Source organism: Aptenodytes forsteri, unplaced genomic scaffold (genome assembly GCF_000699145.1).
Source record: "Aptenodytes forsteri isolate BGI_AS27 unplaced genomic scaffold, ASM69914v1 Scaffold61, whole genome shotgun sequence".
Taxonomy (NCBI): Eukaryota; Metazoa; Chordata; class Aves; order Sphenisciformes; family Spheniscidae; genus Aptenodytes; species Aptenodytes forsteri.
This window is the reverse complement of record NW_008794443.1, coordinates 3,659,839-3,672,101: the sequence shown is the minus strand read 5'-3', so window position 1 is coordinate 3,672,101 and position 12,263 is coordinate 3,659,839. Positions and strand designations below refer to the sequence as shown.

The following is a 12,263-nucleotide window of genomic DNA, read 5'->3' as shown; positions in this document are numbered from 1 at the left end:
CATTCCAGGTCAGGTTGGACGGGGCTCTGAGCAACCTGATCTAGTTGAAGATGTCCCTGCCCACGGCAGGGGGCTTGGACTAGATGACCTTTAGAGGTCCCTTCCAACCCAAACTATTCTATGATTCTATGATATTCAAACTCTGTTTTCAAAAGTGTGTCGTTTCAGATGTAAAACCACAGAAATTACCCTAGAAATAAATGTCTACATAACCCTACTGATTTCTGCGTACCTGAATTTTAAGATCCTACCCATAGCATGGAGCGAGCAAAGCAATAAAATATTACTTTTACTTGCCCCACAGTTCATGTACTACAAAGCATTTAAATGAACTAGTTTCAAGATGTTTCGACATGCTCAAAATTGAAATAAAGCAAAAAGCTCTATTTAAAATATTTTAAACCTGCAGAGAGTTCAGAAGTTTCACAGCTCAGCTAGGAGGCACAGTTAATTAAAATATCCAATCTTTTGAAGCATGAATAAATTTGATTTATAAGTAGGAATATACCAGTTAGGGCTGAAACAGCCATTTAATCCTGAAAATGCTTTGTTTTGCTGTGAAAACATGTCACTGATCTAATGGGCTTCTCACACTTAAACACCCACATAGATGCTGCTGGACAATAACAATGCTATTCTCCGTTCTAGGACATGACTACAGCACCACCAACTAGAACTGATAATGCTGATTCAACACCACTCCCACACTCGGTCTCCTCAAAGACAGATTCAAGTATTGTTCCATTTAATGGCAGACAAACACTTTTATAGATTCCCATAGCACAGTCATTCAAAATTTACGCAATTCAAATCCAACAGAGTCATATCGAGGAAAATTTCTTTACAACGTTAGCGTGCTATACTCAGAAGTCAAGATAACTATTTTAAATCCATTGTTCTACTGCTGCTGCTGAAGAATTGTTAGTTTTTGAAAACCAAAATAGATAATGTTTATACAAACATTTAATAAAACCAACTTCCAGTAGGTAAAAATGTTCATTAAATGAAAGCAGGTTTATACAATTTAGATCAACACAATGGAAAAGCAGTCTCATTTGAAATGATGCTTTGACATTGGATTTTCCTCTGCAAATTTGAAAATATATTTGGAGATATTCTGCCAGTACTTTCTTAAAGCTTTGCAATATCCAGCACTCAAGAAAACTTTACTATCCACCAAGAGGTATAAAATTGCCATTTTCAAAATCTGTTCAATGCTGTCAAACTACCAGCGCCTACATTTAAAGCACTTAAGAACTGCGAGAGATGATTCATGTTCTCCTAATCACCAACTACGCAAGTCAGCCTTCCTATACCTCTTTTTACTTAACAGATTTTGTGTATCCCAACACAAGCATCTTCATTTGAAAATGAAAAGGTTTTTTTGTTCATAGACAGCAGTTTTATTTCCAGTTAAGATCACTGAAGAGCCTCTGCCATGTGTATCCAATAAATGAGAAAGTTTGAATTTCAGAGGTTTACCATCATCTCTGAACTCCCTGAATTTGTAAGGCAGCCTTGGAGATAATTGCAGCCTTATGACAATGCAACAAAACCGTTACGTTCAGTACCACTTTAAGAAACTGTGACCGAGTTGCATAATACTGTAGCACACAATGCAGTTAGCATGCCGAACATTTCAAATGGCTGGTAATTTAATCGCTCTCTTTTTCTATCACTTCCTCCTGGAAGCCAGGCTAAGCAATGTTCCCCAAAATGGCTAATGTCACATCCTCTAGGTATTTTACTAGGATTCTTAACTCTAAAATTTTACTTAACCAAGTAAGCTTCTGCAAGTATCTAATTTAAGCTTGTATTATCCACTATGACTAATTTAAATACCTGCAGATGCCAGATGGTATTCTTCCAACACAGTTTTCTAATACTTTGTCAAACTAAAAATGTACTGTCCATAATACTGCATCCAATTAATGAATATAATATTCTCAAACAGTAGTTTCCAGAAAAAAACTACCGCGGAAGTTTGTAAGAAAACTGTCATCTGTCAGTCCTATGTTGAAAGCGAAGAATTAGCTTACATTTTTCAAATGGCTTGTGTATCATTCTCTATATTCTTTGTTAGAGGAGAAAAAGCCTTTTCTTCAGGTAGAAGAGGCCGTCCATTTTTTAGAATACCTCAAACTGTTAAGCAAGCTTATCACAGGAAGGCTAGATTTCTACAGGAAGTCCAAATACCACACAGAAGAAACGCAATCTCAATTCTACTAATTACTGTTTTCAGTCTATTAAGACACAAATCAAAAACACTATGAAAACCAAAAGCTCTCTTCAGAACGGTAAGAAATAATTGTTTCGGAACTCCCAGACTGAATGCTGTGAAATGTGGAATCCAGAGGACTAAGAAGAAGGTTAGACACTATGCCCCCCCCCCAACAATAATCAGAAAAATTAACATATACACATAAAATTGAAAGAAGCATGAAATATCTGCAATATAGAGTATTCCCTGGTTTGGATATTTGGATACAGCTGTATATTTACAGCTGTAAATACAAAATAAAACTCTGGTCCATGCACAAACACTTCCTAGGGTCTAAAAGCTTTGAAACGTTATGCTACTGTCAGGGAAAACACACTAAACACACAGCATTTGTCATCAAGAAAGCATTTCCGCTTCTTAAAAAAGAAATGCGGATGAATTCCTTACCTGCAAAACGCAGAGGTGCGTCTTTGTCCAGGGCTATTAAAGGGGGGTCCAAGAGCACCGTGTTGTCATTTTCTGTAACTATACCATGATAGGTTGTTTCAATCCATGGCTTATGCTTGTTAACTGAAAGGAAAACAAATACAAAGTCAAAACATTTGAAACTGACTTCTTTAAAAAATGCTTTACAGTACTGAATTTCAACAGTTTCCTCTTTCATTTTTCTAAATCTGAATCGGCATTTTACTAAATTAAAAAATTTGAGACAAAACCCTGGCTAAGTATGTTCAGAGGAGTTCAGTGTCCCTGTAGGCTTTCCAAAAGTAACTCAGAGAGTCTAAATTAGTCTCTTAACTACGCTGGGATTTAAGATGCCCCTGAAGTGCAATTCAAAAACCTTCTAACAGTGATGGGGAGCTGCTGTCATCAGTGCCAAGCGTGACAGCAGAAACCCCTCTATTCAGCACCAGATGAAAAAAGACTGGCCAACATGAAACACAAGGGTTTACTGACACTCTACTTCTCTCCAACTTGGGACCCAGATGGTGGACTACTCTTCAGAACATAGAGGCTTTTTCTAGTTTCAGCATTTTGTCTTGTACGGGGTTTTTCATTAGAGAACAGGTGAAAAAGAGATCAAACTTAACATTTCTACACGAGGCCTAAGGACACTTGCCGAGGAAACAAACAGGGAGTGACAGACATTTCTGTCCCAGTATAAGATCTCTACCTAGAACCTTTAGTATCAGTTTTACCAGTCATTTATATGGCATCCCAGGTAAAGGAGGGCTCCAGGAGTTCTGCTGAAGCTGGGGAACTATGCACAATGGAAGAAAGGGAGAGAGGGGCGAGGCAATCGAAAAGGGCACGACACCAGCTTCGCAGTCCCACACCCCGGCTGCAGGGACGCAACGCAAGCGTTCCAGGCCCTTCTGGGTTTGGAGGACTTGTACTTTGTACTCTTTAATCCAACATATGCCTAACACAGATTTCAAACACTACTGGCAGAAGGAACCAAAATCTCAGACCTTTTCTGTCTTCTAATAGAATGCCTTGAAATCTGAGTAAAATACTGACTACTTTTTATATCACTTATTTAGTAGCTGCTTTAAGAGACTGAGAAACTCCACCAAAAGATCGCCCATAAAAGCATTCTTCAATTCTGCATGGAAGAATCTGTAAACCGATCTCTTGAGCCCATTTAAGATGACTGGTCTTCTTCCTCTGCTGCACAGAGATGCAGTATCTTTCCTTGTCAGCTTGCAAAAATAGTTTTTTCTAGTACATCACGAAAGATGCGAGACAAAATCGTATGTTATCTACCAGGTTATCATCTACTATACTACATGACAATCCAATGTGACAGCGCCTTGATTATTAAGTATTTGGAGAGCATAACATAAAGATAAATACAGCTCGTAGTGCACAGAACCAGTATACGTGGTGTAACAACTAATTCTTCTTGACAGTGGAATATATTGTTTCTCTTGGTCTAGCTCTCTTCATGCTGAGATTCTGCATGTATCAGTTTCACTTAAATTGTTTTGGGCAATGTATATCTGCTACTTCAAAAAACCTCTTAGGCTACCACATACTCTTGCTTTTTAAATTAATAATATTTTCCCAGATCTAATTCTGGAAGGTTGTACGTATCTAGCTGCTTAGAACCTATGGAAAACATTCACCTAGAGGGCCTGAAAGCTGCTCCTTACCGTACAAAACCAAGTCATCTTCAGCAAATGATGTATAGTCAAATGTAAGAAATGCTTCGCTAGAGGTTATAACAAACATACCAAACAGCATTCAATAGGTGACATCACCCAGATTTTGGTCTTTCAGGAGATCAAGTACTTACAACTTCTGAAATAAACGCCTGTGCAATCACAGCGAAGTATATACCACAGCTAGAACACTACTACCCAGTTGAGTTCTGCTATTTCACCTCTCTAAAGAATTAATATAAGCAGATTGTCAAAAGAGGCAGAGATGTAAGGCTAACCTAGACTTTTGAATCCTGCCTCTCCAACAAACTAAAATGGATTCATGATGTCTGTCATATGCTTACCCAGGGGAATTAAAAAAACGGTGATAAAAGGACACTTAAATGATTAAACCTAGAGGTAGGTTTTAATTTAATTCATACAGGAAACCATAACACTCTTGCAATATGCTTTCATCTGCAATCTTTTACTAGTTAGCAGCAACAAACTGCTACACAGGATATAATATCTTCATACATAATAATGGAGCAAGAGAAAACTCACAACAAACTATTTTAATGCAAACAGTGTTTAATTACCGCCATGTGGTTTTACTCAATAAGGCAACACTATCTTTATTGCCTCAATACACTCACATGGGCATGCTTTCAATATTCAGCATACCAAATAGCCAGCTAAATGTCAGCCACATTGTCCTATTTACCCAGAGAAGCACACTGCTGCAGCACCCTCCAAGGAACTTGGCGTTTGAAAACAAACGTCGTCGTGCTCAAAGGGACTAACACATCGTTCCTCCCTCAGAGGGAAGGCGCCAATAACTGCTGAAGTGGGAGTCTCCAATTGGAACATGGCTCTCAATTCAAACCTGCTCTAAAGAAAAGTGTTTCACTAATACAGCTACACCTCAACGGAACATATCGGAGTCCTGTCATCCGTTCATCTTAGTCTTCGCAAGGACCTAGTATAAAATACTAGAACAGATCTCTGCCAGAAAAAATTCCATCTCCATTCTAATGCTTCTGAATGTAGATTACAAAATTTTTTTTAAGCATTGAGAAACCTTCTCCTAATTTAGCAACCTACAGTAAATCCCACTACTGTAGGGTAGACAGTTCTATAAAAGCTTGAAGTACTGTAACCACATATGAACAGAATTATGAGTATGCTAAGCATCTGCAGAGTCTAGTGAACCTTCAAACAACAGGCCCAGTTAAAAGCAAAGTCATGTCCTTTTATTGTGCTGTAGACAATAAAATCATAAAGCTTAAACCCCTTTGTGTTTAGGAAGGCTAAAACATCACCAGATTTTAAAACATAAAGCTTAAATCCCTTTGTGTTTATGAAGGCTAAACATCACTGGATTTTAAAACACCAAACTTACTGCTGAATATCCAGGAAAGGCCCGTTATCCATATTTGTGATCGACTGACTCTAGCATAGCCACATACTGTAAGAAATTCTCAAGCTATCATTTGAAATACGAGGCACAGCTTATGAGCAATACATTACTGCTTCCCTTCAACCAACTGCGAAATTGAACCAGGTATTATTCTGATCTCAGTTGGCTTAAATATTATTAAATGTTGGACTGAAAACTATCCTTCCACATTTTTTTCCTCTTTCATTGTTACAAAACTCCTGAAATCTACAGAGAAAGTTGTTCAAAGCCAGACTGTTAATTTCAAACCAAAGCAGTCGGCCTATTCCAAGCTTGACGCTAACAAAGTGCCCTGAGCTGTTAATCTCTTGCCATTTAACTGGGATAAACTACACTGGTTTCCTTGAAATACAATATTCACACTATTTGTAAGCGCCTCAACTGGAATCTGTTGTAAATCCCAAGTAGCATTTAATCTAGTCAAGTGGGGGAAGCTACCCTGGCACAGCACAGCAAGCTGACTTCTACTTAGTTTTCAGCGGCCAAAAAAGTTTAAAAGACAGCGAAGTATACCTCTTTTTCCAGGCAGCAAATTGAATTGTAAAGCTCATGCTAGAGCCCTTACTGCTGCCAAGCAATGACCGAACACGCATCTGCAAGGCGAGCACAAGCCACCTGTCTAACTTGGTTTATCTGAAGATCATTGCCGCTAAGCTATAGGAGGAAAGGGAATTGGTGCCTGATGCGATGTGTGCCTTCAAGACTGGTTTTTAAAATACCATTCGCTCTAGGTAAATGTGCTCAGCTTCTCACGAAACTGAACAGACCTGCTTTTACTAATACTGACTGACTGCTCTGCAGAAAAGGAAGGTACCTTAAAGAAAGGATGCTTCACCAAGTGCAACGGCTGATGCTGCAGAATGCAATCCATCAGATCAAATAGCAGCAACTTTTTCCTGCTGTTTAAAAGAATGAATGAATGTAAATGAGCATGTAGGCAGGGCAATGGGGTTTAGGGCTAATGTGGAAACTTTAATCAAAAGCTATAATCTTCAGACAATCAGAATTAATTCAGTTCTAGTATTTGGATGCAAACATATTAAAATTAAATGTACTTATCAAAGTCCTGAGGACTTCCATTACCTTCCTCCTTACAAGTGGTCAGAAGTTCATTTGACTTAAATGGGATCTGGCACCTCCCCAGCTGAAGATTTAGACACACCTCAACCAGAAAGGACTGTAGCTAAAAATATTTTTTCTTCTGGATAACTACTTCTAATATATAGTGTTGTTCAGCTACTCTACAGACCTTTAGAACTACAGCAAGATGATTTATGTCAAAACAAATTCTTAAGAATTAACTGGTGAAACACGTTGAATAAACTCAGTAACAAGTACTAAGAGTTTGAAAGCTAGATGCTCAACCTAGTGATAGTAGATAAAAACAAAATACTAATTTCTAAAATCCACCCTTGAGACTTCATGAAAAAAAGAGATTGCATAAAAAAATATTATAGTCTGTCAATTCAAATGAGCTGCACTCAGTGAACTGAGTAAAGAGTCATTTACTCCTGTCCTGAAGGTCTGACAAAAATTTTGATCATTGTACATCTTTTTCTTAATTGTCTTCCTCTTGATGTAAGAGAATACAAGTATGTCTTTCAGTGAGACAGTAAAAACTCTAAAGCATGCCTTACCTTGAATATTCATAATTTAGTACTGTTCTGATGAAATTTCAATCAATATCATTAGAAGAACAAGTTGGTGTAGTACACAACCACAGAAAAATACAGCTCAGCCAAGGAGTAAAGATCTAGACAATAAAATATGCCTTCTCCACCCTGAAAGCAAAGTTTAATAAGAAAGGGTGTAGCACGGCCTGATTATAATGTGTGTTCTGTTCCTGCCCTAGACTCACCAGCCTGCAAGTCACAGCTGTGCCTCTATCTCCTATTAGAAAAGGGTGAGGATTAACTTTGTATATAAACAACTTGAAATATATCAGTGGTAATGAAAAGATTTATTTTATTTATTTAATTGGGTCTTCTCATATCTAGGATTTTATTAAAAATCATCATCTTACAACCAGGTACAAAGAATGGGATAAAACCACACAAGTTTTGCTCAAGTGCTGAGTTCCTTGATAGCATGGAACTTTTCTTATCTATAGTATGGGTTTCCACGACAAACCACAATTTCTATTACTGGGACACGAAAACGGTAGGCAGTAACAAAGTATAGGGGGGCATGGAACTTTTCTTATCTATAGTATGGGTTTCCACGACAAACCACAATTTCTATTACTGGGACACAAAACGGTAGGCAGTAACAAAATATAGGGGGATGAATCTGCACTAGGAGAGGGACTGGGTCTAAAGGTGTGGGCATCCACTAACATTAACCTCTACGGTTCCTGGAAAGGAAGGAAAACCAAGTGGTTGAAATTCATCCCACAATTTCAGATCTCTATCTTGGATTCTTTGCAACATTTAAGGAGCACTTGTAACTTGTGCTCTGGAAGCTCAACTGTCATACGTTGGGAGCACGAGGTAATATTTATAAATTTTCAGGTGCCTACAGTTTGAGCCTGTACAATTAACACTAATTCTCCAAACACCATATTCAAACTAATGGCTGTAGGAATTCAACAGGTTTTATTAAATTATACTTTACCTATGAAAAAATCTCTGGTTTATCACCACTTACAGGGAGTTTCCCATTGTACAGGAACCAGTTGCCTAAATCTGATTTTATTTGTACAAAGATACATGGAAGTTTTGCTATAAGCCTGAAACTAAGGTACGTGCAAATGGCTGATTAGAAACTAGTTGCAATTTTTATTACCCACAACTGCAGCGGAAGAAATGTTCAGAGTGCCAAAGACCTTAGACAGAGGATATACTGACCAAATTTCAATTTGGATAAAAGCCTGGCAGGGGAAACAGCAAACAAAAATATCCCATCACAAAACAGTCTAAATAGGATTAAGGCAACAAAGCCTTAATTTTTGAGTGAAACTGAAAATGTTTTAAACTAAACAGAACGCTAAAATAGGAAACATAAGCCTCTAACTGTAAACTTTCATTTAATACGTGTTCTCTTAAGTGTTTCTGATTATAGCGTAAGAGTGGAAATCACTTACTTTCTAACTGTTATCATAGTTATAAACTTCACTCCTTGAAAGGGAATCTTATTTACAAATAGAGCAAACACCATCGCAGTATAGCCAGCACTTCTGGCTCTGCTTGTTGACTCCATTTAAAAACAGGGAAACCAACGAGGAGCAGTAGCAGCAACTTGTTTTCAATCTGAATACAAAGCAAGTGAGATGAGACCTAACACGATAAACAAAGGACAGACAGTTCTTCAAAGGCACTGAGGTTTCTAATAATCCTTTCTAAAGGCTCCTAAGGAGGTTTAGTCCCTACTGAAGCCAATGTGAGTCAATCAGTGCAAATCAAATAAATTAGAGTGCAAAACAAGATTTATTTAAGACCAAGGCTTCCGATTTACTAAACTCTCCCACATTTTGAGTTATCGCTTCTGTCTTTTGACAATAACGATAATGATAGAAGATGTATGCCCCTTAATATCATAAACAAAATTTCAGAGAGACTTCTCTGAATACAACTAAATAGAATGAGAGATAAGGCTCAGGAAAATGGTAAAAGTGCTTTTGTTCAGAAAATGTCAATGACTACAGAAGTTTTTTCTCCGCTTCAGAGCAGTTTCATAGCCACAAGCCACTAAGCTATCAGATACTTAGATTTTCATGGCAGAAAATGCTGCTTTACCCAGAATACCAGAATTCTAGTTTAATCTGTTTGAGATGAGATGTTCACTTTATGCTGTCCTGTGGCCTGAAACTTTCAAGCCTTCGAACTTCCATGAGAAACAGAAGTCTGTGATCCCAGCTTCTGTCCTTCTCCTTAAAAAAACCTCTTTGTAATAATCTGAAACTGTTGATTTCAAGTCTGCAGAAGCATGAAAAACTCAAACCAAAGATACATTTAGAAGTCTAGAAAAGTTTCTATTAATATAATTTCCTGATAACTTGGCACAGACAGCACAACCTGCAGCCTAATAATATGGGAGAAGGCAACTGGCACAACAGTATTCCAAACACACAAAGTAAACTATGCTTGCCCAGACCATCTCTCCTCCATTTCAATTTCCACAGCAGTGTATTATTTTATACAATATAGAAAAAGAGATGAAAATTGTTTGCATCTGAACACATGGCTGTATATTATGCTTTCCCAAGCATTATGCATCACAGAAAGGTCTAGCACTCGTTAATTTTGTCTCTTCTCAGCAGTCTCTTACTTTCATAAATCCTTAGAGGAAAAAAACCAACAGCCCCCATAAATAGCCAAATTGTCTCTTCATAATCCTTTAGCGTAGTCTTAAATTTCCTTGCCTCTAAAAAGGAGGCAGAAACCTAGCCACCAGCCCTATACTATAAAGGCTGTTACTGTGCCAAAGAAACATCTGCAGTAAGACCGTGGTAGTGAGAAAGTGGTTTGTGGTTTGGATTTAAGACATTCATAGCACCAGATAACTTCCTGAAATAATCACAGATCAGCAAAGCTTCCTCAAGATGGTATTATTTTGATCCATACCCTTTCTAAATGACAGTAAGTTAGAAGGGGTCCAAGGCAACAGAGGTGTATCGCTCTACCTGGTCAGTAACTATGGAAGAAGCAGCCATTAGATGCACTCACTGCCTTCTTGTCTGAAAAGTCACTCCATTCCACTCCCCATTCAGCTCTGTTGATAAATATCCAATTGCTTCACTTGGACAAACGCTATTTGAATGCACTGCTAACTACTGCTCTTCCACTGCAACATTAGTCCAACAAGCTCAGAAATATTTGGGTCAATTTGACCAATTAGAAGATAAATTCAGTTAAATTAAGAGTTTTGCATCAGCTGGACAGGAACACGCCTCTTCAGAACCTGGAACCATTCTTTGCACCTCTTAAAAGAACTACAAGGAGGATGGTAGGTCAGCTAGCTCACACCTAACTTTTGTGTAAGATCACATCCCCCAAAGGCTATTTTGGTTTCTTTCCATCGTCACAAAAGAAACCACTTTTCACTCCGCTGTTCCAACCACCGGAATACGCAGGACTGGAGAACGGAACTCACCACTCCGGTGTAGCCTTTCCAGTCCGTTTCTGCACATTACTGAACCAAGCACAATTCAGTTTTCACCACTTAAAATAATTCATAGCAACCTCAGTAACAAGGACTTCTAAAGTCACAGATGAAAAAAAATGAAGCTGTACTTGGAAAAAATGGAACTGAAAATACAGCACAAAACTGAAAGTTTACCATAAATGCTTCCAAACAAATGTTTCTCGTAACAACAGGGAAATGAAAGTGAGTTGCCCTAGCAGCTTTCCAGGTGTTCTCCAGAGCTTACCTGTCGTTAAATGCATCTTCATGTAACATTATTAACAGGCCTACCTAAAGCAGCCAAAATATCGTGAGGACTAAGGCAACTGCACATACTACGCCAAACCAGACCTCCTACCGTAACTCAGTTATGTGTGACGAAGTTTAACAGATCAGGACCTGCAGTTCAGCAGCTCTGTAGATTAGACTGAAAACAAGTACAGCCTCTAACAAACTGCAGACGAGCTAACAGGGCTGTCCTACGTAATGCTACCTAAATTTGCCATTCATTTCCAAGTACGTATGAGCTTTCTTTGAAAAGGGATTTTGAGCTTCATTTTTATTCATAATTTCAAATGATGGAAAAGCCTAGCGGCGCAATGAAATTGTGCTTCTGTATTGGTGTGGTAGGCATTAAATGTCATGGTTCCAAGAATACCAGCGAATAGGTTGTGCTTAAGAGATCCTGTGCAGGTAAATTATGGCCGCTATCTAAACGGTTAACAGACTTTACTACAGCAGCAGCTTCTTGATCCTATGTAGGGAAATTGCAGCAAGATGCGTCCTTAACGAGTCGGTTTTGTTTCAGATCAAGAACTTCCCTTCAATGTATTCGCAAGCCATTTTAAAGCCACACTTCTAATCTCCATCCAAATTAAATGCAAGATCTCAAATCTCATCATACGATCAGCTAAATCGTGCAGAAATGGCATTCTCAATTCAAGGGGTAACCTTCAGGTAAGGAAGCGTTTGCAAGCCTCTTACTGAAATCTGCTCAGAAGGAGACCTGCAATGCGTATACTTTTACTCCACAAGATCAATCAATAGCCACAAGGCCAGTGTTTAAAAATGCCGTATCGCTTAAGGTTTAGCAAAGCTATCTGTTCTCGCTAGCGGCCAAACGACTATCCTTTACGCAAGCCTGAAGGCTAGGCTCCCCAGGGGCTCGCCGAGGTGTTTTATTCTCCCTTCCCACTCCGCTGGCCGTCGAGGCTCTCCCACGAGCCCGAACCCCGTCACGGCTCTGCCCGGCGAACGCAGATGCCTTTCCAAGCCCTCAAGAGCGCGGCCTTTCCAGCGGGCAGACGGTTCAGGACGG

General features: G+C 38.7%; 1 protein-coding gene across 1 annotated transcript in view; it reads right to left on the bottom strand.

Annotated features, from left to right (window-relative positions):
* The window catches only part of CLSTN1 (calsyntenin 1), a 33,165-nt gene extending 27,930 nt beyond the window's left edge, over positions 1-5,235 (bottom strand). Inside the window, exons 1-3 of the mRNA XM_009289783.1 lie at positions 5,090-5,235; positions 4,378-4,436; positions 2,669-2,791 (exon numbers count right to left, since the gene is read on the bottom strand). Coding sequence (XP_009288058.1) covers positions 2,669-2,791; positions 4,378-4,436; positions 5,090-5,235 — 328 coding nt within the window. The remainder of the gene's footprint in view (positions 1-2,668; positions 2,792-4,377; positions 4,437-5,089) is intronic.
* Between the last annotated feature and the right edge of the window lie 7,028 nt (positions 5,236-12,263).